Here is a 25,778-nt window from a genome sequence, read left to right as displayed (position 1 = left end):
TCTCTTAACTATAAACGTTAGACGCGTATATAAAACGTAGTATAGCGAGCTAGGAATCGAAATAGAACTTCTACCTCTATATATAAAAGAACCCATAAGTAACGCTAAAAAAATAGGTTAACTCGTAATTACTAAAGCTCGTAAAATATGCCTTTTTACGAACCTCCCTACGAATTTATAAAACGAAATAGTACTAGTAGTAATCTTTATTTATAATATTACCCTACGGGAGGCTAATAAAGGAGATTCGCTTATTATAATAGAAATTAATTAGTAAAAGCGGTATTAACGCTAGTAGTAGACGGGTTACTAAGTGCGGGATTCTGAACCGGTTACCCCGTATCTCGGTAGCCTCTATATATATAGCTACTAAGTATACCCTCTTTATAGGGATCGTAAGAGGGGTATACGTTAAAAGGAGTTTAAAGTACTTCCCCGCGGGTATATAGGATACTTAGTTAGATATATATTAGAAACGTATAACCTATATAGGGTCTAGGTGCCTGCGCTCGAGTAAGTATTTATTACGAGGAATATTAAGTTTAATAAAGAAGTCTTTTATAATCCCGCACACGAAGAATAAGCTATCGTAAGCGAGTAAGCAAATCTAATAATCTAAGAGATATAAGAACTTTTTAATACTAACGATAAGTTAATTCGAGCACTCGGGGAAGTAGATCTAGACTTTAGAAATACTAGTACTTAAAATAACTCTATAGTTGAGGATAGTATTACTATTAGATTTTTAATTATTTAGGACGCTAAGTAACTAATAGACGTACTCTAGGGTACGGTAAATAAGGCTAAAGAGGCTAATATAGTCTTATTATTATTACTAACCCCTAAGATAACCCCCTTATGCGAGCTTAGGGGTAGGGGTAAGAAAGGGGATATAATAACCGGGTTATAAATAGCTCTGCGCAGTCTATAGTCCTCTCTACGAGCGCTTATATATACTACGGAGGTTCTTAAGCTTTTAATTCTTAATAGCTCTTAATAAAACGCTAGAGTACGTAGTAGACGAGGTACTAATTACGAGGAAGTAATTCCTAACGCTAAAGTCGACGTTAGTAAGGAACCCTTATAATAAACCTCTATTATTATATAAGAACAGAGCTTATAAGAACCGCCTTATTAAGTACTAAGTAAAGCTCTGTTAGGTCCTAGACGTTTAAACCGGGCCCGCAGACCTCTATAACGCTTTAATAGTAGTATCTTCGCAACGCTTTTATATTTAAATATAAAAGACGGCGATTACTATAACCGTTTTTAGGATTACTTTTTTTCTACCTTTATACCTAATTAGCAAAAAGCTATAGAGGAAAGTAGTATAGGATATATAACACTCTATTAAGTAGTAAAAGGAGCAGTTTATAGGACCTACCTAGAGCGCTCCGGAGGAGTTTAGAAACCACGACTTACTAAAGTTAACTTCTAGAGCTTACTAAAAAAGTTTAGTAATATCAAATATCTCCTACCGCAACTATAGAAATTACTTAGGGATACTATAGACGCAGAAATAAAAAAGCTAAGGGATATTAGTATATAGGAAGAGGTCGACTATAATCCTAAATAAGGGATCCTACTTCTATTAAAGTAGGTATATACTTATAAGCACGACGTCGATAACGAGGTTAGCGAGGTAAAAGTACGTATATATATAAAGGGGGATATATAACTACTTAACCCCTTATAAAATACGTACGCTTCGACGCTCGCCGCAAAAGCCTTTAGGCTTATAATAGTAATAGCTACCTAATTCGACCTTAAGGTAGACTAGTATAATATTATTAACGCATTCCTTAACGCGCCTCTTAAGAGCGAGAAGCTAGTAATTATTAAACTCCTAGAGGGATATAAGGTTACTAGCAAAGTAGGTAAACTCTAACGCGCTCTATATAGCCTCCGAGACTTGCCAATTCTCTAGTTCTAAACTTTTACCTCTATACTCCGTAATATAAACATAATATATAGCTACGAGGAGATCTATATTTACTAAACCGCAGATAGGAAGGTAATGCTAGTGTTCTACGTTAATAACTTCATTATTCTATACTATCGAGACGACTAAAAGGTAGCTTAGGGGATCGTCGATAGTATAAAAGAATATATTAACTTTAAAGAGAATAGACCGATTAATTACTTCCTTAGAGTACGGATTTTATAAGACCGTACTACTCGTAAGGTTTACCTTATTTACGACGTATATATCGAGCGAGTTACTAAGCGCTTCGACTTTATAAATTTACTATATTTAGCTACCCCTCTTCCTTAGGAAGAGTTTAAACTAAACGAGGGGTAAGTAATAAAGAAGGAAATAAAAAGCTACTAAAAAAAGGTCGGGAGTATACTTTATATAGCTATTATAATTAGACTAAACGTCGCCTTTACTTACTTACAATTATTACGGTTCCTAACTAACCTAAGCGCAACCTATATTAAAATAATTAACTACTATATCCGATATTTTTATATAACGAGATATCTTACGCTCTACTACGGTAGTATACCGAGTGCGCAATTATTATTTCTAGCTAGAAATACTAGCTTCGCAAATAACGAGGTAACATAACGATTATCTTAGGGATATATAATATTCCTTTTTAGCGGCCTAATTTAATAAAAATTAGTACGCTAAGTAACGGTTACGACGTTAACTACTAAAGCTAAGCTTCTTTACCTTAAGGAAACCGCAAAAGAGACCATAGCTCTAAAGCGCCTTTTTAAAAACATTACCCTTAACCTAAGAGAAGTATAGTTAGTTAACTACGATAATTAGTAAACGATTCGACTCGTCGTAGGGGAAAAAAAAAAATAGCTACTTAACTTCGCTATATCGATATATAAAACATATAGCTAAGATAAGAGCACGCTAGAGGTAGCTTCGAAGTTACTTATATATTAATAAAAAATATACTAGTAGATAGACTTACTAAAAACCTTTTACGAGCTAAGTTCGAATATTTCCGCACACTTCTTAACCTCTATAATGCGCAAAAAGCTATTATAAATAGCTAAAATAGTTAAAAATAATTAATTTAGGCCACGCTTAAAAAAACTTAATACCCGAAAGTAGACGATAAACGGAACCCAGAGTGCGGCCCGGAGGCCTAAAATAAATAAAATAACCTTGCCCCGTAGGGCATACGTATATAAAAATAAGACCTAGGCTTATACTTACTATTTAAACTCTTAGTTTACGAAGTACGCGATCGCTAGGAGTATAGCGTTATTAAAAAAGAGGGTTAGTATACGTATTAAGAAACGCGTCTTACGCGCCTCGAAATTTATAAAGCTAAGAATAGCGGGGGTAGCGGGGGGCGCAAGAGCTAGAATAATTATTAAGTTAACGACTTAGGGTATAGAAGCGGGCAGCGTAATAGGAAGTTAGTTATAAATAATTATAATAAGTACGAGAGAGGACCGGGGGCGCATATTAAAAAAGTCCTCTATATAAAAGCTAATATAGTTCTTATATATCCTCTAGTTATTATATATCTAGCAGACGATACTACAGAGCTTAGTAATATTTTACTAAAACTATAATTAAAAGTGCGCTTTTTAATAATAAAAAAGGATAATATATTTACGAGAGAGGGAGCGCTACCTATAATAGCCTCGGTAAGGGCCTAGGCTATCGGCCGCAAGACGACTAGTATATTAATATACCTTTTAGCCGAACGGCTATTAAAATAGCGCGCATACCGGCTACTACTTCTTATAAAATAACGACTACTATTTTTAATATCGGTATACTAGAGGGCTACTTTAAAATAGGGTAAGTATTAGATCTCCCGTTCCTTAAGAACCTCTCCCTTAAGCTTCTTAGGGACTAAGTATATGTTAAATAGGCTTAGAATAGTAAAGAGAACTATACTTACCGCGGGGGGTGCCTTAGCCTCTTAGTATTCTCTTCTATTTCTTACTACCCTTTTAAAAAGAGCTAGCTTTGCGTTTTTTAAACCCTAAAATAATATTAAATATAAACTCCTAAAATAATAAGTATACGATATACCCTTTTTAGAGGGCTTATTATCCAAACTAGTCTTATCCTCACTCTTAGACTCCGAGGGGGGGATAGGTAAAAGCCTATTAGAGCTTTTACCGCTACTATTTACCTTATTATTGCCCTTATTACGGCCGCTAAGGAGAGCCTCGAACTTAATAAAGTCCTCGGCGTCTTAATTAGTAGCCTCGATATCCTCCTAGCTAGGGAGGGAGAGCTCGGTAGCCGGGCCCTAGTAAGCGGGTAGGAGGTCGCGGGGGGGGGTAACGACCTAGAGGGGCTCGTTAGTATTATTACCTATTTAAACTCTTAGTAAACCGCACAATGCGTATATAAAAAATATTATAAAAATTGCGCAAAACTTATTATTATTTCTAAATATATTAAATATTTATATCTAAAATAAAATTAGTAAACGATTTGACGGCGCAGGCGCGCGCGTATAATAAATAGGAGTATTTATAATAACTATAAGAGGTTAAAAAAAAAAAGAAAAATAATAACTAAGCGACGCCGCGAGAATTTAAATATACGTAAGGCGGCTAAGTAGCCTCGCCCTTAGTAATTTATATACTAAAAGTAGTAAAATACGCGCTATTCCGGGTTAGGATTCTATTTACTTTAAATAAAGGGATATATTTATAATAAACGCGGTTTAAAAGACGTATATCCCTTATACTTAATTTTCTTTTATTTATATTCGACTAAATTAGGCCTTTATAAGGGTATTTAGAGATTCTATTTTAAGTATAATAGCTCCCTAGCGGTAGTAATTAGGGGGTGTGTTACGTAATAGGGATAGTAATCGTACCTCATAAAGTGCCCGTTACGTACTAAATCACGTATCTATCTTAGATATCGTATATATAAACCTTCTCCTTTTGTCTATTTCTACTTTAATAGTTAAGCTACTTTTACTACACTCCGTATACCCATTGCTGCGTGCCATAACTCGTAACAGAGTTTAACTTCCAATACATGGGCCCCATCTTCAAGAGCCGGCGGGATGGTCACCGGAATGCCAACCCAGGCAAAACTAAAAAAAGGCTTGCACAGAGTTTATCACAAAGAACCCTCATCCGGCCCCTCTCTTCCTCTAACTCAACACACGGTTGGGCTTGACCATCGCGGTAGGAAGGGAACTCCAGAAAATGAACACCATCCGCGGATATCCAAAAAAAAAAAAAAATTTGGTTGACAAAACTCGCAGCTCGGTACTCTCAGACGTCCGAGTTTTTTCCTAATGCGGTAGTCCTCATGACTAGCCACCCGGAGAATCTGGCCCCACAACGCCCGATGATTCCGGGTCTCGGCGGGGCTGCGGTGGTGGGGCTGGCGTTCCGAAAATTCGACAACTCCGCGGACCACCCCGTCCCCCGCGGCGCTCTCAATCACTAAGCCTCCCGCCCGCTTGCCCGCCTACCTGCCTGTCCACCTGGCTCGCCTTATGGAAGCCTGTTTCCGGATCCTTGCAAGCCATGTTTGTTTTACGCGCACGTTGTGACGTTGACATCAATGTAGACCTGACATGCAACACCATGGTCTTCACCCCCTCCCCCCTGTAATACATCGACCAACCGGGTTGTCCGTATTACACGCCTTGGGCTGACGTCGGGAAGTGTCGCTCACGATCAGACCACACTGCTCGTCGTCCACGACTCTGATGGAGAGGGTCGGGATGGATGAAGGGCGTAATTGCTTACCACTCAACTGGGGACGAAAGACAGAAACAAGGAATACACCCAAGAAGTAGAATTTGGAATTGAATGAATCAACAAGATGGGACCCGTCAAACACCGTCAAGAACGCAAATATAAATACAAAAGGACACCGGCTCCCTAGAGGACTCCTCGTGTTCTACACGCAGACAGAATTACCTCGACTACTCGATGTTCTCGACCTCCTTGCCTCGTCTATCTTCAACAGCGATCAAGCTCCAGCGACTCTCTTCACGCCGCCTCCTCCACACCCAGAAAACAATGACGACAACTACGCCCCCGAGTTTCCCCTTCCAACGCGCCTCGGGCCTCGAACCGCCCGCAGAATACGCCCGCCTCCGCGCCACGGAACCCGTCTCGCAAGTGAAGCTCTTTGACGGCTCCCTCGCATGGCTCGTGACGAAATACAAAGACGTCTGCGCCGTCGCCACGGATACGCGTCTCTCCAAGGTGCCATCTCTCCATCCTATATAGCCCTTCGTCCTTCCACTACCCCTTTTTCACACGTCAACGGGAGTATCAAGTATGTCCAAGTGAGCTAACGCCACAACACAGGAACGCACCCGCGCCGGAATCCCCGAGCTCAGCGCCGGCGGGAAAGCGGCGGCCGCGAACAAGCCCACCTTTGTCGACATGGACGCGCCGGCGCATATGCAGCAGCGCGGCATGGTTGAGCCGCTTTTCGTGCGGGAGCACATCGCGTCCATGAAGCCGTATATCCAAAAGACTGTGGAAAGTCTACTAGATAAAATGGTTGAGCAGGGGTGCGACGAGCCGGTTGACTTAATTGACAAGTTTGCCTTGCCTGTTCCATCATATGTAAGTGCTTTGGTTTACACCCAAGAGCAGTGAGATGAGAGTATCCAAAACGGACATGTTGATGCAGCTACCTTGAGGCCCTGCTAACTACCCTTTCTAAGATTATTTACACCATCCTCGGCGTCCCGTTCGAGGACCTCGAATATATCACCCAGCAGAATGCCATCCGCACGAACGGCAGCGGTACCGCGTCGCAAGCTCAGTCTGCAAACCAGTACGTCCAACTTTACATGTCCCCGCCGCCCCATTTCCCTACTCTCGCGCCTCGTTACCGATGATGACTGACACAAATCGACCAGAGAACTTCTCAACTACCTCGCAAAGCTAGTCGACCAACGCAACATTGAGCCCAAGGACGACCTCATTAGCAAGTTGGTCGTGGAGCAGCTCAGACCCGGTCACATTGAAAAATCGGACGCCGTGCAAATCGCCTTCTTGCTGCTCGTTGCTGGCAACGCGACGATGGTGAATATGATTGCGTTGGTGAGTCACCTGTGTCTTCTCGTCTTCCCGTCTTGACTCTTGAGTGTCTTTATTCTCGGAGCAAACGGACCGCGTGTTTGGGGTCCACGATTCAACTAACATCCGGCACCCCAGGGCGTCATCGAACTCTTCCGAAACCCAGGTCAGCTCGCCCAACTCAAAGCCGACCCGTCTCTCGCTCCGGCCTTTGTCGAAGAGCTGTGCAGATACCACACCGGCTCCTCCATGGCGATGAAGCGGGTGGCCAAGGAAGACATTATCCTCGGTGGCAAGGTACGTGCTATCTACTAACCACAATAACCTCAGTCAATCTCTTCACTTGTGCATGTGTTTTTTTGTGAAGCGCCCTGGTCCGGACATGCTGACCGTTGACGTAGACCATCAAGGCGGGTGAGGGCATCATCGCCGCAAACCAATCCGGCAACCGAGACGAAGACGTCTTCCCCGACCCGGACGTCTTTGACATGCACCGGACCCCTGACCCGAACCACGCGCTGGGGTTCGGCTTCGGGCCGCACAGGTGTATCGCCGAGCCGCTTGCGCGCGCAGAGCTCGAGACTGTCTTTGGTGAGCCTCTCTTTTCTCTTATGATTGCCATCCATATCCTACAGGTCATGTTGGCCGTACATGTGACTTGAGCTTGGTGCATAGAAGCAAAACCTTACGTTTACGCGTCGTTCCCCACGTTCGCCCTCTTCCATGGGCCTCCTCCAGTCACACTGAGCTAACGAATCCCATCACAGCAACGCTCTTCCAGAAGCTCCCCAGCCTGAGAATCGCCGTGCCCATCCCGGATATCGAGTATACGCCCCTGCACAAGGATGTCGGAGTAGTCAAGTTACCGGTGGCATGGTGACCGGTGACGTGGACGGCAATCTTATTGGACGGAGTTCAAAGGGGGGGGGCGTAGGTTAGACGGTGTTAAGACCACAAGCCGAAGTCGCCGTCGATCAAGCCCTTGCATAGAAAGCTCGGTAGTTTGAAATATCTCATCACTTCTATTCTCTTCTCAGGAACTTAGCGAGAAACTCCTTCCATGTGAAGTCGAGGTGAGAGCGGGGAGTATAAAAGCCAGGACATCAGACGACCGGGAGGGAGGGGGCAAAGCAAAGTTCACCAGTTCGCAAAGGCGCAGCACGATCCGGGTGCGCGGGTAAACCGCGGCAATAAACTGGCATCGACTACCGTCGTCCCAATGTTGAAGCTTGACGGAGCCGAATTCGGCGAGTTTGATTTTTGAGGTGAGTAATTGCAGGATATTTTGAGTTGCGAGAGTGCCGTCGGGATGTTAAGCTGTGCTCTTTAAAAGGGGGCTGTCTGACGCGAGGTGGGAATGGAGATTGAGGTCAGGTGTTGAAGCAATATCTCTTGACTACTACACTATTCTGCCCAAGTTATGAACGAAATGCAAGTCGCAAACAGCCAAATCGTCGTGGGAGACAGGAGCAAGGCGGCTCCATGGTATTCCGTCGAGGCCCAAATCTCCGCCGAGGCACGCAAGATGCTCGAGGAGTACGCCGGCATCCCGCCAGACGAGGTCAGAGACCACGTCGTCGCCATGGTACATGTTCCCTTTCCTCTCCCTTTCGCTTGTGTATACCCCTCGACTACTCCATCCCAGCACAAGACAAGCTGGGATATAGCTTGATGCTAACATAACACGATCCACAGCGCGACAAGATCTGGGAAGTCTTCCCCTACCCCTGCATCGGCGAATTCCACTTCCTCGACTTCAACCTCGCCCACCGCCCAGGCTACCCGCAACTCCTCGCCCGCCTCCAAGACAACCCATCCGCGCGCCACCTCGACATCGCCTGCTGCGTCGGCCAGGACCTCCGGCGCCTCGTCCACGACGGCGTCGCCTCGTCCAAGATCGTCGCCGTCGAGCTGGAGCAAGGGTACATCGACGCCGGGTACGAGCTCTTCCGCGACCGGGACCGTCTCGAGACGCGCTTCGTCAACGCAGACATGCTGGACGACGGGGACGCGAGGCTGAACGCCATGGAGGGGACGTTTGACACCGCGCACCTGGGTCTTTGTCTGCATCTGTGGACGCGGGAGCAGCAGATGGTTGTGCTGCGGCGGGTGATTCGATTGTTGAAGCAGGAGCCTGGGGTGATGATTGTGGGTCATGCTGCGGGTCATGCGGATGGGATTGAGTTGAAGGGAGTTTGGGATAAGCCTGCGTTGAGGCATAACTTGGAGACGTGGGAGAAGATGTGGGCTGAGTTGTCGGAGCAGACTGGGAGTAAGTGGAAGTTGAATACGGTCGTGTCTGAGCAGATTGGGACTCGGGGAATTGAGAGGCCCTGCTGGTGGGGGAGCGATATGAGATTTGTCGGCTTCGAGCTTACTAGAGAGTAGGTAGTTGACTCGAGTTTCAACAGGTAGAACAAACACGACGAACAAGACATATGGCACGTATTGCAGGGAGCGAGAGAACAGTGTCATGAAGCATTTCCTTTGCTAGCCTAGGGCCATGGCCCGATTCCCATTGATGAACATCATCATAAAGCCCAATCCGGTTCCCAAACCATGCCTGAAAGGAGAACTTTTTCATCCACTGCTCGTCATTGTAAACACCTGAAACACCGAGTACCCGAGTAGAGAAACAACTCTTTAGGCCTTGGGGGTGTTGGGGACGATCTTCTTGCCATCCTTGTTGTAGCGGACGCGGGGAGGGGGAGCGCGGTTGCGGCGGCCCACGACGGAACGGACACTGGGAAAGTAAGTCAGCATTGGGGGGTCTTTCACAAGGCCCAAAAGCAACCGTCAGGTCGGCAATCGACCTCCCGCAAGAGGGGAAGGACCGCGTCGCCGAGGTGCAGGGCACGGGGGATATGGGAGCTTCGAGTAGCGCCAAGGTTCTTCTGTAGCGCCTGCGCGCCGCGGTCGTGGTGTGAACCAGACCGACGGGTTGCAGTCGTCGCTCCCGCGGACGAACGTACCGGACAATCTTGCCGTGAATGGCGCAAGAGACACAGTACTGCAGCTTCAGGTACATCTTGGGTACGGTGTACTCCGCGAAGACGGAGGCGTCAGAGATATCACCTGATACCTGTTAGTCTTTGGGACGTGTTGAGAAGAAGAGGGTGTAGGCTTACGGATGGCAGCAGACTCGACCATGTTGCGGATGGTGAAGCGCTTGATCGCCTTATCCTTGGGCGTGCATCGCGAGCAGTTGCTGCAGCGGATGGGCTTGACGTGGCCACGGCCCTTCTTGTTGCGTCCGCTGTAGGAGGGGAAACCAAGTCAGTAATCGTGTTCCTTTAGGGGTATCATTGCGCATGTGTCCATCTGGAGCCTCAGTCGCCGGCGTCGTCGAGCAGGTTCATGATATCGTGACCCGTTGTCGACGGCCGGGACGTGAGGGTAGAGGCATGTGGGAAGCGCGGTATATGGGGCGGATGAGGAGGGAATCTTCGTACTTGTTCTTTCTCTTCTTGACCATTTTGGCGACGTCTGACTGTGTGTTAGTAGATCCGTGAAGGAGAGAAAAAGAGAAAAGGAGAAGAGGGTATATCAATTGCGAGGAGACGTACTTGATCTTTTCTGGCTTGCTGAGTCAAAAAAATCGCAATTGGTGGGTTCGACCAGGGCGCGAAATGGTTTTGACGTGCCTTGCTGCGAAGTGGTGGTGGGTGGAGGTTGCGTACGAGTGAGGGCTGGTCCAGGGCTGGAGAGTGCGGTACGGAAAAATGGTGCTTGTGGACCCACCTCTGGAAAAATCCCACTCTGGAATTTTAGGCGAGGATGCACTTTACGCGGGCAAGTCGCCTCAAGACTATAGTACGTATCGTATTTCGCACCACACATTCGATTTCCAGACCCCATGGTTGGCCAATCGCAGACCAGCAGGATCACGTGGTCTCGCTAGTTTTCCAGGTCTCGCAAACCCCCCCACCCGGTCCACCCAGCGCCTGCGCAGGACGGATTTACCGTGCGCTGCGACAGACGGCAGTCGTTTCCTTTTAATTTTCCCTCATCCCCAACTCGAACCCATCTGAGGATCTGCTTAGGAAGGCAATAGACATATTGTCGAGGTACGTCTGAAGATGCTTCTGCTCCCTCTTTGTTGGCCATGAGCCCGTTACACCTCTTCTTCTCCCTTCGTTTTCTGGCATTTCGTCTTTCGACGAGTTGTGGACTCTCTTTCCGCTGTCGCCTGCCACTCGACTCTCGCAAGGCGTAATCGCGAAATCGACAGCGTCTTTCGAGAGTTATCGAGGGGGCGCACCGGAAGGGGTCAGAGTCTTTTGGCAGGGTTAACGGCATGCGAGCGAGCTCGTCGAGCCCGCAAAATCGCTTCGCCGAATGCTCAATCGCTGCCGCCACCCACCAAAGCCATCGACATCCAACTCTGCCGGAAACAAGGGGCGAAGAAGAGGAGACCGAGGGAGACGGACAGCAATCTTTGCTATCCACCCAAACTTCGAAGCATTTGATTCTAACATTCCGTGACAAGTAGGCAATCATGCAGATCTTCGTCAAGACCCTGACGGGCAAGACTATCACCCTTGAGGTGGAGTCGTCCGACACCATCGACAATGTCAAGTCCAAGATCCAGGACAAGGAGGGCATCCCCCCCGACCAGCAGCGCCTGATCTTCGCCGGAAAGCAGCTCGAGGACGGCCGCACCCTCTCCGACTACAACATCCAGAAGGAGTCCACCCTCCACCTTGTCCTGCGCCTGCGTGGTGGTATGGCCAAGAAGCGCAAGAAGAAGGTCTACACCACCCCCAAGAAGATCAAGCACAAGCGCAAGAAGACCAAGTTGGCTGTCCTCAAGTACTACAAGGTTGACTCTGACGGCAAGATCGAGCGCCTTCGCCGCGAGTGCCCCTCCGACACCGTATGTTTCCCTCTGGTGTATCATACTGTCGTTTCAATACTGACTCCCTCAAGTGCGGTGCCGGTGTTTTCATGGCCGCCATGAACGACCGCCAGTACTGCGGCCGCTGCCACCTCACCTACGTCTTCGACAAGAAGGAGTAAATTTCTCTCTTGTTTCGCGGGCGCGAGGTTACGGAAAACAAAAAGCGACAATTCTGGGAGGATCGGTTCAGGGTTAGCATTCTAGTCGGCAGAAAGCCGCACACAAAACGGGGGCGTTGATGTACACATCACTGGCCGGCAATGACGATGCAATTTCATCACACTATGACCATCTCTCACTCTTTACTCTCCACCATGATTTGTGACGTGACGTGACCCTGTGTATCTTGGCTCCCACAACTCTGGCTCTCTGGTGACTTGGTCTACCTAACCTACACCTCAACCTGCGAACCCGTTCCGTAAATTGTCATACTTGGTCTCGGGATACGTCAGACAGTTATCCCGCCGCAGCAACCCATGCGGACCACTAAACGTATGAACCACGTTCCCAATCAGCGACTCGTGCCCAGGCTTATCAGCACTGCTCTCCCACCACATGGCACCACCAAGACCCCATCCCCGAATATATTCAGCCTTCTTCCTCGCCATGTGCACCGTATCGTACGTGACCATCTTCCTCCTCCCCGCATCATACGAGTAACTCGCACCCGTCTCCTCGTCATGATACTCCTGCGCGCCCGGCATCGGCAACACCTTGTAATCAAAGACGCCATTCTCCCAGCTCCCCTCCCCGACCCCAGAATACGGCGTGCCGGGCCCATCCGTATTCTCAAAGGCGCGCCCGTACAGCGGCATCCCCAGCACGATCTTGTCAGGGGACACGCCATGGGAAGTGTAGTGCGCCAAGGCAGCGGCGGTGCTGAAGGGCGTCGAGCGCGGGTTCTGTCGGCAGGGCTGGAGGTTGGCCTGGTGGCCGGCGGTGGTGTCCCACGAGCCGGCGTAGTCGTAGGCCATGAGGTTCCAGAAGTCGAGGAGGGGGTCCATGGCAGGGAGGTTGAGCTTTTGGTAGTTTTGGGCGCCGGCGGGGCAGGCGACTGTCAGCTCGAAGTGGTACCACTCTGGCAGGGTGGAGGCGTAGTTGTCCATGGCGGAGCGGACGGCCTGGAGGAGGGCGACGAAGTCGGAGGCTTCGGAGGGGGATTGGGGGTATTCCCAGTCAATGTCGATGCTGTCACGTTTGTCAGCAGGTTGGTTTAATCAGTTGGGGGTAGTACACCCGGGGTGGGACTGGTAAACGTACCCATCAAAGCCCAGGTTCTTGATGAGGTCGACGCAGCTGCGGGCAAAGGTATCGCGGCCCTGGGGCGTGCTGGCGGGGGCCTTGAAGTTGGACGAGTACGTCCAGCCGCCGACGGACAGGAGGATCTTGAGGTTGCGGTTGCGGCGCTTGAGGAGGTTGAGCTGCTTCATGCAGCCGTAGAGGTTTGTCCCGACGTCGTTCCAGCTGTCGCCCTCCCAGTGGATGTCCGTGTCGGCCCAGCCGTCGGTGAGGTGGACCTCGCCCGTGTCGGAGCGCACGTTGGCGAAGGCGTAGAGGATGTGGGTGAGGTTCTCGACGGGGAGGTCTTGGGGGCGGTGCTTGCGGGCGTAGATTGCCCTGGGAAGCGATGGTGTTAGTTACGTTTGCTTCGAGGGGAGTCCTCAAGAGAACTGCTGATGACGTACCAGTTGACAAAGTAGGCGACCGAGCGGAAGCCTTGGACTGGACCGCCGCCCATGGTGTCTGTGGTGTTTGATGTGAAAAAGGGAATAGGTAGGTGTGTGAAGAGGTTCGTGTAGGCGTGTGTCAAGAAGATGGTGGTCAAGAGGACTATGGCAGAGGTGACGAGGGTTGTCGAGCGTCCGAATTGCATACAGGACAGACGAGGTTCGTTGCCAAGATATTGACCGTAAAGGAAGGGATGTTTATAGACAACAGGTCGGCAGGAGGGAGGCAGACGGTTCTTATTGCTCGCTGGAGGTGTTTGTCACTGTTAGGTCAAGTCAGGTTTATGCAACGTAAGGCAAGGTAAGGTAGCTAAAGAGTAGCGGCAACGGTGATGCAGCTTGTCCGGGGACTTGGAATGAATGGCCCCGCGTAGGACAACCCCAAAGGCAATGGGCTTTAGGTCACAAATACGAGTGCGACACTGCCCCTCCTGGCCCCCCTCTATTCCAAGCTGTGCCTGTGCATCCCGGACTCTGTATGGATGCCGTGGGTGGTTGACCCCAATATGCGGCGCAATGCTGCGCGCTGTTACTGGAGCTTGGAGCTGGATGAGGCGCGAGTTGTCGTCAGCTCCCACAGCTGGCTCCCCTTCTGTGTGGCTTGAGCTGGCAACCTGGACGTCACTCTGGCAAAGCCACGGTTTGTGGCTGGGCATGGACTAGTCTACATTTGTGCTGCACCTCTACGCCGGTAATAATAAGTACCTAATTTTAAGGTAACTTGGTTGGATTCTCGCTTCGCCTTGAGCAGGCGGGTGATCTGCAAGAGCAAAGTACTTTCTTGCAGAGTGCGATGCTGAGAGACATCCGAGGGTTGCCTCCCATCCAAGCGCGTATTATGTAAGGGAGCAGAACAAGCGAGCTTAGGTAAGGATATCGCCTAGATCCCGGCACCTCTGGATTCGCGCATGTGGGGATGGAGAGTACATGTCTGGGCCGTCCCCTCCCCCCGTTGAGCACCGGCACTTCCGTGCTGTGGTGGTCGGGAATGGGCTGCCAACGGGATGTCGGAGACGGTGACAGACCGCCTGTATCGTCATGGGATGGCCCCAAAGTGCGGATGGACGGTCGATATGGGACGAAAAAAAGTGTTGAGAGCCCGAGCACCGACGATGGTTCTGGACCCTGGCGTAGGGTCTATTGTTGTTTTGTTTTCAATTCGATGACTGTTGTCAATATAGTCATTCTTGAGATTTGCATATGAGAATGAGCGATGTTGCAATGTGAAGCCATCTTCTCTGTCTGTATTAATTGGTGATGATGAGAATAGTTAGACTACCTTCAGGTGCCGACATGCGTCCTCCAGCCCGTCGCGGACAGCGCGTGTCGGGGAATTGTTTCCATCAAGTCTCCGATCTCCTACACGTTCCAAATTGAGCGATTGTCTACACTCTGCCATTGCGGGCAGAATGGCCAATTCGTTTCTTTATCTTTACACCCAGGAGGCAGTAGCAAATCCGTGGACAATCAAGAGAGGTGAACAAAGAAAAGTCTTTCTCTCCCCAGCAACACCTCGCATAGGGGGTGATGGAGTACCAGTCAAATAGACGCAGCTTCCTTCAAGATCCCAACAGGGTGGATCGCCAGAAAAGAACGGAAAAGGACAATACTGCCTTACCTAAGGCGCCAGTTGCAGACCACCCGCGTATTACCTGGTGCCGCCATTCGTCGACTCGCCTGTCTGTCACTGCCAGCAATTACTGCGATTTACTGCAGTACGCGGGATCCCAAGGTGTACCGGTGCGAATCAACCCCCCCATGTCTGGCCTCAAGGTACTGTAAAATTGATCTTACCCACTCTATCCGAAAATCCGCCTCTGCGCAAGCCACGGGGGAAATTGCTTCACAAGAAAAATCCCCCGACCGCCGCCCCGGCCGTCCGCTGCCTATAAACCTTTTTTCCTCCAGACTTTCCGGCCTCCCGCCCTACTCCCGACTTCTTCTTCTTCCTACTTCTTCAATTCTGCATGCTCGGCAGGTCTTGGTCGGCTCTAGTCTTGTCTCTTCCAACGCCTCAATCGCGAAAGGTGCACGCGACATCCCGTCTCTGCCCTGAAGCCCCCCTCCTATCTTGGTCGTCTCTCTACTCGGTCAAAACATCTGTAGATCTTCCCCCCCTTTTGGACCTCAAACAGACGTACCAGTACAACAACAACCTCGATCCCACAACTTTGCGACAATGACTGCCGCCGAATCGCCCATGGCTCAGTCTACCGCCCCGGCCTCGGCCGGCAAAGACCAGATCGCGACCCGCCGTCGTAGAAAGTCGAGCGTGCGAGGCCACGGCCACGGTCACGACGCCAACGCCCGCCAGCCCTCCAAGCAGGAGCAGCTCGACCGCCTCTCCAAGCGCAGCCGCGCCCGCGCCATCCTCCGCCGCTGCAAGCACATCGCCGTCAAGCACACCTGGACCACGCCCCTCGTCATGGTCCTCGTCTTCCTCTCCCTCTACGCCGTCAACCCCACCGAGTCCAACATCATCCATCACTTCATCTTCCTCTCCTACAAGATCCCTCAGCAAGGTCTCGATGCCGCCGCCGGCGCTGAATCCGACGCGCCCGCGCAGTATGGCAAGGGTCTCTGGGATATCGCTTTCGTCTGCTTCTACGCCACAGTCCTCTCCTTCACTCGCGAGTTCATCATGCAGGAGCTCCTCCGCCCGCTCGCAAAGTCCCTCGGCATCCGCTCCCGCGGAAAGCAGCTGCGCTTCATGGAGCAGGCCTACACCGCCGTCTACTTTGGCATCCTCGGCCCCTTTGGACTGTACGTCATGAGCCGCACGCCCGTCTGGTACTTCAACACCACCGGCATGTACGAGACGTTCCCCCACAAGACCCACGAGGCCGTCGTCAAGTTCTACTACCTGTTCGAGGCGGCCTACTGGGCGCAGCAGGCGCTCGTCATGCTCCTCGGTCTCGAGAAGCCGCGCAAGGATTACTACGAGCTCGTCGCGCACCACTGCGTGACGTTGGCCCTCATCGGCCTGAGCTACCAGTTTCACTTCACCTACATGGGTATCGCTGTCTACCTGACCCACGACATCAGCGACTTTTTCATGGCAGTAAGTTTCACTCGCAAGATACGTGCAAACCCCAAGCCGACGCAACGCAACTGACACAACCTCCTCTCCAGATGTCCAAGACTTTCAACTACGTTGACGCACCCATCACGGGTCCCTGGTACTGCCTGTCCCTCGCCTCGTGGATCTACCTCCGCCACTTCATCAACCTCAAGATCCTCTGGTCCATCCTCACCGAGTTCTCCACCGTCGGCCCCTACGAGCTCAACTGGGAGACGCAGCAGTACAAGTGCCTCCTCTCCAAGATCATCACCTTCAGCCTGCTCGGTCTCCTGCAGTCCCTCAACCTCTTCTGGCTCTTCTTCCTCGTGCGCATCGGATACCGCTACGTCTTCCAGGGCGTCGAGCAGGACGACCGCTCCGAGGCCGAGGAGTCCGAGGCTGAGCCCATGGAGACCATTGACGAGGTGTCCAAGATCGACGTCGCGCCCGTGGCGGCTGCCGCTGGCGGGGAGGCTGCGCAGGCTGTTGCGAACGGTGTGGCTAAGGCGGTTGGCGGGGGTGGCATCGCGTCACGAACCAGGAGCCGCCGCGCTGCGTAAGGCAGGGCAACTTTGAGACGGTCGGAAAATGGGCTTGGCGAATTGCTATGGTTCTGAGCTACCTGCGTACAACTTTTTGGGGGCGAGCATCCTTTTGCTCGGACTTTTGTACATGTATCATATCCTTCATTTTAATAACGCCTAATGTGTAATGACAACAAACATTGATCACCAATTTCATCCGATCGCATCCACTGTGACATTTACGAATCTTCAAACAACTAGAGAGTCAAACAAGGACAATCAGGCGCGGCGGTGTAAGCCAGGCAGAATCACTCGGCGCTACCTATCTGGATTCATGATGTCATTGGACGTTAGACTTTCTTGGGCCAATACCTACCCCGCGACAACACCTCCGCCAGATGCCGGAAGCGACGGGATTGAAGACGATTCCTCCTCCGGTTTAACAGCCTGTTGGAATTTGTTCGGGGGCTACGGGAGTTGGTTCTGCATATTCGGGAGGGATGCTTACAGAGTCTGCCATGGGAGAGCGAATCAAGAATCAGTCATGTGGGTTTTTGGTGGTGGATTTGATTTGGTAGAGGTGGTAGTGAAGGGTGCTTGAGGTGTTTTTTTGGTGGCATGTGATTGGTATGATGATGAGCCTGCGCTGTAGCATTCCATGTAATTGATTAGCTATTTGATAGGAAGCTGGACGAAAGACTTTATGAATGATGTTAAAACAGATGGATTGACTGGGCGGTTTACTTGAATAGGACGAATTATTGAACGTTCCAAAAACTTGCTCCCAAGATTGAGTGTGAAGAGTTGAGAGTCTTCGGACGTACTGAAACATAACTCCAATGTTGAATTTGAATCAACATCCAAATCACCAAGAAAATTCACAACTCCGCAACCACACGGCTAGCTGAAGCCGCAAAACATCAAAATTGAATACAGAGTCTTGAGAATTACTTGAAAGCTTTCAGTTAATTGGAAAAGGTCTTGATTGGGGTAATGCTGAGCTATTCGTAGAATTCTCGAGGTTGCGACTAACAACCATAGAAGCACCAGAGTCAAGCCGCTCAGTTCGCTGAATGCAACACATATACATACAGATAAAGATATATAGGAACGGATATAGATCAACTGGTGAACGTATGCAGACAAGTTCCATGACATGATTGCGTCCTCATGTGAAGATGGAGTGACTCTACTGCTGCTGTCTCTCCCACTCCCATTGAGCAACATCAAGTGTTGAGCCACATCAGCCCAGCCACAGACACTGCCCCACCATCGGCTGCCGGCGTCGTCTCATGCCGGAGGCCATCCACGTGACCCTCCCACCACCCACACCGACGAGACGCCTGGCCCGAGCGTCAGCATTGGAGCTCCAGAAAAATTTCCAATTGACACCAGTGGGGGGAAAGGAAAAATTGAAGAAAAAAATCCGACTCTGGATACTTTTTTTCGACCTCTCTTTTTTTGACCAGCGCTGTCGACTCGCCTCTGCCCACCCACAATAACTTCCGCGAGGCTTGATTGTCCGGTCCCCCCTCCCGCGCCAACGAACATCAAGATCAGAGAGAGAAATAGACAGAGGTTTCCAAAATGGCGGCGATCAACTACCTCCTCTACGAGGCCCCCATGGGCTACGGTGTGTTCCAGATCGAGCACCAGCCCGACAGCATCGGCCTGCGCCAGAAGGAGGCCCAGGAGACCATTGCCGACCTCTCCAAGTTTGGCAAGATGGTCAAGCTGGTCAACTTCACTCCCTTTGAGTACGACTTCCCCAATTTCGCGAATTGAGTGCAGTGGTGGTTTTGGTGGTAGCTGAAGGCTGGAGGCTGGAGGCTGCGCGAAGGAGGGGATCTCTCGAGAGCGCGTCTTGGATGCGGGACCACAGCATTGGAGACAAGAATAAAGAACACCCTGCTGACAATACCCTTCTCATAGCACCGGAAAGCAGGCACTTGACGAGATCAACCACATCTCCGAGGGTCTCATGTCCGACCACCTCAAGTCCGTCCTCGAGCTCAACCTCCCCCAGACGAGCGGCAAGAAGAGCAAAATCACCATCGCCGTGGCCGAGAAGAACCTGGCCTCCGTGATCAAGAGCACCTTCTCCGGCATCGACTGCGAGACCTCTGAGACCTCCGAGGTCGCCGGCGACCTCCTCCGCGGCGTCCGCCTGCACGCCGACCGCCTCCTCAAGGGCCTGCAGACGGGCGACTCGACCGCCGCCGGCCTCGGTCTCGGCCACTCGTACTCGCGCGCAAAGGTCAAGTTCAGCACCACCAAGAACGACAACCACGTCATCCAGGCCAGCGCCACCGTCGAGTTCCAGGACAAGGGCGTCAACCAGTTCTTCATGCGCGTGCGCGAGTGGTACGGCTGGCACTTCCCCGAGCTCGTCAAGATCGAGTCGGACAACCTCACCTACGCCAAGCTCGTCCTCGCCATCGGCGACAAGGCCACCCTCACCGACGACCGCCTCCACGACATCGCCGCCCTCGTCGAGGAGGACGGCGAAAAGGCCCAGGCCATCATCGACGCCGCAAAGGTCTCCATGGGTCTCTCCATCACCCCCGCCGATCTCGAGATCGTCAAGGGCTTCGCCGAGGCCGTCGTCGCGCAGGCCGAGGCCCGCCGCTCGACCGCAAACTACCTCGACAAGAAGATGTCCATCGTCGCGCCCAACCTGCAGACCCTCATCGGCACCCCCGTCGCCGCCAAGCTCATCTCCCACGCCGGCTCCCTGACCAACCTGTCAAAGTACCCGGCCTCGACCCTGCAGATCCTCGGCGCCGAGAAGGCCCTCTTCCGCGCCCTGAAGACCAAGAGCAACACGCCCAAGTACGGTCTCATCTACCACAGCAGCTTCATCGGCAAGGCCGCCGTCAAGAACAAGGGCCGCATCTCCCGCTACCTCGCCAACAAGTGCTCCATTGCCAGCCGTATCGACAACTACACCGAGAACCCCAACACCAAGTTCGGCGAGGCCCTCCGCCAGCAGGTCGAGGACCGTCTCGAGTTCTACGCCACCGGCAAGAAGCCCGCCAAGAACTCCGACGTCATGGTAAGTCACTCACTGCATTCTCTTGATGTTTCTCTAAATTACCATGCTAATATTCCAAAGGCCTCTGTCCTGGAGCAAGTCGAGGGCGACCTCACGCTCGACGACGCGGAAATGGTCGACGCCGTCGCCGAGGACGTCAAGAAGGAGAAGAAGGAGAAGAAGGAAAAGTCCAAGGACAAGAAGGAAAAGAAGGAGAAGAAGCGCAAGCGCGAGTCCGAGGCCGGCGCCGCCGAGCCCGAAAAGGCAGACGGCGAAAAGAAGAAGAAGAAGAAGTCCAAGTCCAAGGATGAGTAAAGAAGAGAACGTCGGTTTCTGTACAACCCTCAGTCTTCTTTGCACATACCCCCCCATCTACCCCAACCTTGTTCCAAAAAAACTTCTTCTGGCTCTTTTTTTCAAACGCAGGTCTGGCGGCAAGTACCTTAGGCATCATTCCCGGCTCTTCTCTCTCTCATCTTGTTATCTACCTGTGGCTTTTTTTTTTTCCCTGTTCCTTTTTTTTCTGTTTTGGGAGTTTTATGGGGGGAAATGAGAGAAAAACCGGGCTTATTTGAACGGAGTTTTTGGGCTTTGAAAAAATGTTAATGCATCATTCTACAATATGTGTGTATGTACAGTTGAAAGAACAACCGAACCCATACCCCCAGAATACCGTCTGCCCCTTGTTCAGTCTACCATGATGAGTGAATGTGGCTCAGTGAGAGTTCCATGATTGAGTAGTCTCTTGGCTTGGGTCTGACCTGACTGCACCTAGTCCGTCAGAGACCCATAATTTCTTCAGACCAAAAGCCTCCCGTTCAAGTACTCACTCCCACCCTTAAAATCCTAAATAACCCGGCCTCTCTCATCTTCATGGTAGGCCAACTTTTTAGATTGTACGTTGTATCGAGAAGGGGGCAGAATGGAGGTTGCAATGCAGTAGAAACTAAAAAAAAGGGAACAATAGACAAAAAAAGAGTAATACGTTTGATATTTCCCCCAACCCAAAATGCCGGCCGTTTCAACGCCAGAGGACGCCCCCAACTCTCGACCACAGCCCATCCACCCCCCCCCCCCCCCCCCCCCCCGTGTACACCACCCATACCATCCCAAATAGTTTCTGTTTCTTTCCATTCTTTCGTTCTCATTTGAGATAATCTCCAGAGTCTTCTTCGAAATCAACACCACCCCATCCCGTCCACAATAACCAGAGGACCCAGCTCATGCGCCCTCGCTACCAAACTCGTTTGTCCACTCTATTTGCTTGGCGGCATCGTCGTCGGAAACAGTGGGATGCGAGTCCCTCAAGGCCTGCTTGAAGTCCTTGAGCTCGATGATGGGCGCCATCAGCTCCTCCGAGTCGACGTCGTGATACGTCATCTCCTTGGCTTGGGGGTCGCCGGGCGAGCAAGGTGTCAACTTCTTCTGGCCCTCGTGAACAACCTAAACACAGTTAGCATCATTCCATCTATAGCACATGACAGAAGTCGAGGCAGCATACCGGCTTAAAGTGTGTGGCTTGGATAATCTTGCGAACGGGCCCCATCAAAGCCTGCTGCACCACGTTGGCAATATCACTGCCCGAGAAACCCTCCGACAGCTCGGCCAGGACGCGGTAGTCGTCCGCCTGGAGGTGCGTTTCCGTGTCGCCGACGGCCAGCTTGAACATGCGCGCGCGGCCGTTGACGTCGGGGAGACCAATGTGCACGCGGCGCTGGAAACGTCTGCGGATGGCGGCGTCGAGCTGCCAGGGGATGTTGGTCGCGCCCAGGACCAGGATGCCCTTGCTGTCGTTTCCGACACCGTCCATCTGCACGAGCAGCTCCGTCTTGATACGTCTTGACGCCTCGGACTCGCCTTCGCCGCGGGGGCCGCAGAGGGCGTCGATTTCGTCAATGAACAGGACCGAGGGCTTGTTTTCTCTCGCCATGCTGAACAGGGCCTTGACGAGCCTGTTTTGTTCCGTTAGTGTACTGCTTGCGTGTTTGCGCAACCGATAATCAACTCACCTCTCACTCTCTCCCATCCACTTGCTTACGAGATCGGAACTGCTGACACTGAAGAATGTGCTGTTTGCCTCCGTCGCGACCGCCTTGGCCAGATAACTCTTACCCGTTCCAGGCGGGCCGTAGAGGAGAATACCCTTCCACGCCTGACGCTTGCCCTGGAACAGTGACGGGAACTTGATGGGCAGCACGACGGCCTCCTTTAGCGTATCTTTGGCGCCCTCGAGACCGGCTACGTCGTCCCACCGTACATTGGGCCGCTCCTGCAGGATGGCGCCGCTGAGAGCGTTGCGCAGCTTCTTGTTGTCCTCATCGCCGTCGTCAGCGCTCCCCTTACCCTTGCCGCCGCCATTAACGCCCACGGCACCGGGTTTGTTCCCGCCCCCGCCGCTCTTTTTACTCTCCGCTTCGTTGAGGTATGTTTTGAGCTTCTCGGCGCGGTCCATATACTCGGCCGTCTTCTGGCGGATGAGCTCCTTTGACTTTGGGTTCTTCTCCCACTTGACGGCAAGGACGAAGAGCTCGAGCGACTTTGTGTATAGTTGAAAGGCCTTGTCGTACTCGGCGGCGTTATCGGCATCGATGGCCTGCTTGACCGTGCTAATGGCACGGCCGAGGAAGTCGGTGATTCCCGACATTGTTGGCTGTGAGTTGGCTTTTGTTTCTCGAGGAGCTCGGCGATTAAGCGGCGTGGAAGAGGTCGGATATCGTGAGAAGTGGAAAGAGCGGGGAAAGCTCTCTCGGTGTGAACGTCGTCGTGTTCGTCCGCGCCTTTGGCTAATCACTTCGGGATCGGGTGTCGGAAGATGGAAGAATCGGTAGGGTCCCGAGGAGGTCGTCGGTGCCTGGCGCAAACGGGTGGAGGGTTGGAAGTTTGGACGGGTGAGGAACCTTGAGGAAGCACTTGTGGGCTTGGATTCTGTGACGTTGCCTGGGCAGTTCGTGATGGATCGCTGCGCTAATCGGGGTGCCTTGGGCAGGTGGTGGGGGTGGGGGACTTGTCTGGGTTACATGAAAATATGTGTTTAGATGTATCAACTGTATACATGCATGACGCTTTCACGGCCACCAGTCGAAGGCTATGCGGCCAAATATGACATAGCATAAAGGCTGAAAGGTAAGCAAAAGGAAAAGAATGATGCAAATTAACTTACTGAAAATCTCGCATTGAACGAAAAAAAAGAAAGATTCTTTGACTCACAAAAAGCTTAAGTGTTTCGCATCCTCTGAGACTTACTTCCCGCCGAGGCCCGTATACCTGCCAAGTGGGTTGCTTGATATTCGACTAAACGGTTTTCCGACTGTCTGTCACCACATCGAATGCTGAGTCGAGGTACCAAGTATCTTCTCGCAGACCACTGCGCAAAAGTCGAAACAGATCGAATTATTTCTCAGAGCCTTGGCATTTTGGCGGCATCTGATTCACACACTCATCTCATTACAACATCGTTGGACTGATCTGCGGCATTGTTTCCGACGTTTTCGCGCTCCGGCCAACTCATTAGTTTGCAATTTTCACACTCACCTCCAGTGAACCCCTCACACTCATACTCATACCCCAACCATGGCTGAGGTGCAAGCAAAGCTGCAAAAGCTATCGGAGGAATACCAGGCGCTGCAACAGGGTACGCGATCGGAAACAGGCAATTAGTAGCGAAATCTTTACTCATGTCTCATCAGAACTTCAGACCACCGTCCAGTCGAGGCAAAAGTTGGAGGCTCAGAGGCAGGAGAACCTTGGCGTAAAAGAGGTAGGCGAGCCTCAGGAGCTGAAATTCACGACCACAAGGCTGACATATTTTTCAGGAGTTTGACAAGCTCAAGGATGGCGAGCAGATCTACAAGTTGGTCGGCCCCGTGTTGCTGAAGCAGGATAAGGTGGAGGCCGAGAGCACAGTCAAGGGCCGTCTGGACTTCATCACCAAGGAGATGTACGTGCATCACGAGTGAATTTCATCCAGCAGACTTTATTCACTGACATTTACCAGCGAGAGACATGAAGGATTGATCAGAGACGCCCAGGGTAAGCTGGAGAAGAAGAAGGGCGACATCATCCAAATTCAGACCAGCGCACAAGCTGCGGCGGCTCAGGCACAGAAGGCATGATCAGGGTGAGGGCAACAGCAGTGGATGAACGGGATCAGGAAAAGAAAAAGGCAAACAAGATGAAGGTCTGATGAGAGTGGTGATACAATTAAAAAGCTACCAGGACTATGAACTATACCCAACAATGCTCCGATAAGATTCCTTTACAAAAACGCCATGCTAATGCGACCCTATCCCGGCGGCAATACCCTCGCCACGCGAGATCCCAAAAGTTTCATTACAGCAGTCATGATCATCTGCACCATCTTACCCTCTTAGTTCAGGGCCATAATGGAAAAGCCCCACGGCAAACCCATGTTGCGCGCGGGCAACTCGGTCGCCCAGCCAATGGCGTTCTGGTACTCGTCCTCGGACGTAAACTCCGCGTCGTTGACTTTACCCTCGACGGCGCCCATGATGAGGTCGGCAATCTGGCTGGTCGTGTAGCAGCGCCCAAAGATGCGGCTCTCCTCAATGGTGCGAATCATGGCGGAGCGGAGCTCGCACTCTGCGAAGCGCTGGACCTCGCGGTCGAAGCTGGCCTGCGTGACGGGGCCCTGGTGGTGCGCGGCGAGTTTCTGGAAGAAGGCGACCATGCCGGCGATAGCCTGGGCGAGCATGTGCGCCTTTGTGGCGTCGTCGAGGTAGCTGGCCATGGAGGAGGAGTGCTGCTCGATGAGGCCGTGGACGTCGTGGTCAAAGGTTGCGTGGACGACCTTGGAGATGCTCTCTGGGGTGGAGAGGATGCCCTCTGCGTCTTGGATGGCGAAGGTCTTTGCGATTTCGGCGTAGCATTGGGAGAGGGTTGTCCAGAGGGAGACGTTATTTTGGACTGAGGCCTTGCCCATGCTTAGTGTGAAGTGGGACATGGTGCTGTCGATGCTTTCTGGGCGAGTTGTTAGTTGCTGGTATGGTTCTGTGTTGAGTAGGGCGGCTTACTTCTGCAAGTGGTGGAAGACATGGTGGCGGTGATGTATGTGAGGTCTCACGATGATTTGGTGATGAGGTTATAGATGGAGTAGATGGATGTAACACTGGTATTTGTGGTGAAGATGGATGAAGATAATCAAGCAGATCTAAGAAATCTCAACATCAACAAAGGCGGAAAACTTCTCCTTTAATCTCGACTGAATTGTAGCCTTGTGGCCTCATCGGGAGATTCTTCCATGTCCAGCCAGGTTGGCTCAGATGGTGGCCATCCCTGAATCTGCCATGGCCGGACGGACGAACACATGGCAAGGACTAGTCGACATTGGGTCCCCAGTCTTTGCGGGAGATGCCCGGCGGCGACCCCCATTTGGCATCAACACTTGCGAATTGCAAAAGCAAGGCGGGAAAAAAACAGGAGCTCAAGTGCGGTCATGCCCTCCACATTCCCGCAAAAACATCAAGCCATCTCGCCGTCAGATTTGGGCTTGATGGCAAGATGCGATAGCTGA

At 51.3% G+C, this 25,778-nt stretch overlaps 13 protein-coding genes across 13 annotated transcripts; 8 read left to right on the top strand and 5 right to left on the bottom strand.

The window, feature by feature from the left end:
* Window positions 1-5,895: 5,895 nt before the first annotated feature.
* Window positions 5,896-7,882, top strand: CLUP02_12747 (cytochrome P450 55A1; the record flags this gene model as incomplete). Its single annotated transcript, XM_049291709.1, has 7 exons — window positions 5,896-6,174; window positions 6,280-6,543; window positions 6,645-6,757; window positions 6,843-7,026; window positions 7,141-7,299; window positions 7,404-7,593; window positions 7,770-7,882. The coding sequence occupies 7 exons, from the start codon at window positions 5,896-5,898 to the stop codon at window positions 7,880-7,882; spliced, it is 1,302 nt and encodes a 433-aa protein (XP_049148855.1).
* A 549-nt stretch (window positions 7,883-8,431) lies between these two features.
* On the top strand, window positions 8,432-9,613 carry CLUP02_12746 (methyltransferase; the record flags this gene model as incomplete). The annotated part of the gene is made up of 4 exons (XM_049291708.1): window positions 8,432-8,587; window positions 8,698-9,274; window positions 9,414-9,472; window positions 9,542-9,613. 4 exons carry the CDS (start codon window positions 8,432-8,434, stop codon window positions 9,611-9,613), a joined length of 864 nt encoding a protein of 287 aa, XP_049148854.1.
* A 32-nt stretch (window positions 9,614-9,645) lies between these two features.
* CLUP02_12745 (40S ribosomal protein S26E) lies at window positions 9,646-10,477 on the bottom strand (the record flags this gene model as incomplete). Its single annotated transcript, XM_049291707.1, has 4 exons — window positions 9,646-9,745; window positions 9,816-10,077; window positions 10,131-10,258; window positions 10,455-10,477. 4 exons carry the CDS (start codon window positions 10,475-10,477, stop codon window positions 9,646-9,648), a joined length of 513 nt encoding a protein of 170 aa, XP_049148853.1.
* Window positions 10,478-11,500: 1,023 nt separating this feature from the next.
* CLUP02_12744 (ubiquitin-40S ribosomal protein S27a) lies at window positions 11,501-12,021 on the top strand (the record flags this gene model as incomplete). The annotated part of the gene is made up of 2 exons (XM_049291706.1): window positions 11,501-11,878; window positions 11,932-12,021. The coding sequence occupies 2 exons, from the start codon at window positions 11,501-11,503 to the stop codon at window positions 12,019-12,021; spliced, it is 468 nt and encodes a 155-aa protein (XP_049148852.1).
* A 279-nt stretch (window positions 12,022-12,300) lies between these two features.
* CLUP02_12743 (glycosyl hydrolase family 18) lies at window positions 12,301-13,775 on the bottom strand (the record flags this gene model as incomplete). Its single annotated transcript, XM_049291705.1, has 3 exons — window positions 12,301-13,090; window positions 13,163-13,519; window positions 13,588-13,775. 3 exons carry the CDS (start codon window positions 13,773-13,775, stop codon window positions 12,301-12,303), a joined length of 1,335 nt encoding a protein of 444 aa, XP_049148851.1.
* Window positions 13,776-14,545: 770 nt separating this feature from the next.
* CLUP02_12742 (uncharacterized protein) lies at window positions 14,546-14,833 on the top strand (the record flags this gene model as incomplete). The annotated part of the gene is made up of 1 exon (XM_049291704.1): window positions 14,546-14,833. The coding sequence occupies one exon, from the start codon at window positions 14,546-14,548 to the stop codon at window positions 14,831-14,833; it is 288 nt and encodes a 95-aa protein (XP_049148850.1).
* A 975-nt stretch (window positions 14,834-15,808) lies between these two features.
* CLUP02_12741 (TLC domain-containing protein) lies at window positions 15,809-17,250 on the top strand (the record flags this gene model as incomplete). The annotated part of the gene is made up of 2 exons (XM_049291703.1): window positions 15,809-16,690; window positions 16,762-17,250. 2 exons carry the CDS (start codon window positions 15,809-15,811, stop codon window positions 17,248-17,250), a joined length of 1,371 nt encoding a protein of 456 aa, XP_049148849.1.
* Window positions 17,251-17,401: 151 nt separating this feature from the next.
* On the top strand, window positions 17,402-18,732 carry CLUP02_12740 (uncharacterized protein; the record flags this gene model as incomplete). Its single annotated transcript, XM_049291702.1, has 5 exons — window positions 17,402-17,788; window positions 18,119-18,151; window positions 18,256-18,278; window positions 18,393-18,524; window positions 18,684-18,732. The coding sequence occupies 5 exons, from the start codon at window positions 17,402-17,404 to the stop codon at window positions 18,730-18,732; spliced, it is 624 nt and encodes a 207-aa protein (XP_049148848.1).
* Window positions 18,733-18,801: 69 nt separating this feature from the next.
* CLUP02_12739 (NOSIC domain-containing protein) lies at window positions 18,802-20,563 on the top strand (the record flags this gene model as incomplete). The annotated part of the gene is made up of 3 exons (XM_049291701.1): window positions 18,802-18,971; window positions 19,147-20,269; window positions 20,330-20,563. 3 exons carry the CDS (start codon window positions 18,802-18,804, stop codon window positions 20,561-20,563), a joined length of 1,527 nt encoding a protein of 508 aa, XP_049148847.1.
* A 531-nt stretch (window positions 20,564-21,094) lies between these two features.
* Window positions 21,095-21,310, bottom strand: CLUP02_12738 (uncharacterized protein; the record flags this gene model as incomplete). Its single annotated transcript, XM_049291700.1, has 1 exon — window positions 21,095-21,310. One exon carries the CDS (start codon window positions 21,308-21,310, stop codon window positions 21,095-21,097), a length of 216 nt encoding a protein of 71 aa, XP_049148846.1.
* A 159-nt stretch (window positions 21,311-21,469) lies between these two features.
* Window positions 21,470-23,422, bottom strand: CLUP02_12737 (vacuolar protein sorting-associated protein 4; the record flags this gene model as incomplete). The annotated part of the gene is made up of 4 exons (XM_049291699.1): window positions 21,470-21,691; window positions 21,750-22,200; window positions 22,258-23,256; window positions 23,409-23,422. 4 exons carry the CDS (start codon window positions 23,420-23,422, stop codon window positions 21,470-21,472), a joined length of 1,686 nt encoding a protein of 561 aa, XP_049148845.1.
* Window positions 23,423-23,818: 396 nt separating this feature from the next.
* On the top strand, window positions 23,819-24,360 carry CLUP02_12736 (prefoldin subunit; the record flags this gene model as incomplete). The annotated part of the gene is made up of 4 exons (XM_049291698.1): window positions 23,819-23,879; window positions 23,935-24,005; window positions 24,061-24,185; window positions 24,243-24,360. The coding sequence occupies 4 exons, from the start codon at window positions 23,819-23,821 to the stop codon at window positions 24,358-24,360; spliced, it is 375 nt and encodes a 124-aa protein (XP_049148844.1).
* A 254-nt stretch (window positions 24,361-24,614) lies between these two features.
* On the bottom strand, window positions 24,615-25,300 carry CLUP02_12735 (uncharacterized protein; the record flags this gene model as incomplete). The annotated part of the gene is made up of 2 exons (XM_049291697.1): window positions 24,615-25,225; window positions 25,279-25,300. The coding sequence occupies 2 exons, from the start codon at window positions 25,298-25,300 to the stop codon at window positions 24,615-24,617; spliced, it is 633 nt and encodes a 210-aa protein (XP_049148843.1).
* Between the last annotated feature and the right edge of the window lie 478 nt (window positions 25,301-25,778).

Source organism: Colletotrichum lupini, chromosome 6, assembly GCF_023278565.1.
Source record: "Colletotrichum lupini chromosome 6, complete sequence".
NCBI lineage: Eukaryota > Fungi > Ascomycota > Sordariomycetes > Glomerellales > Glomerellaceae > Colletotrichum > Colletotrichum lupini.
The sequence above is the reverse complement of the archived record's forward strand: the minus strand, read 5'-3'. Positions and strand labels throughout refer to the sequence as shown.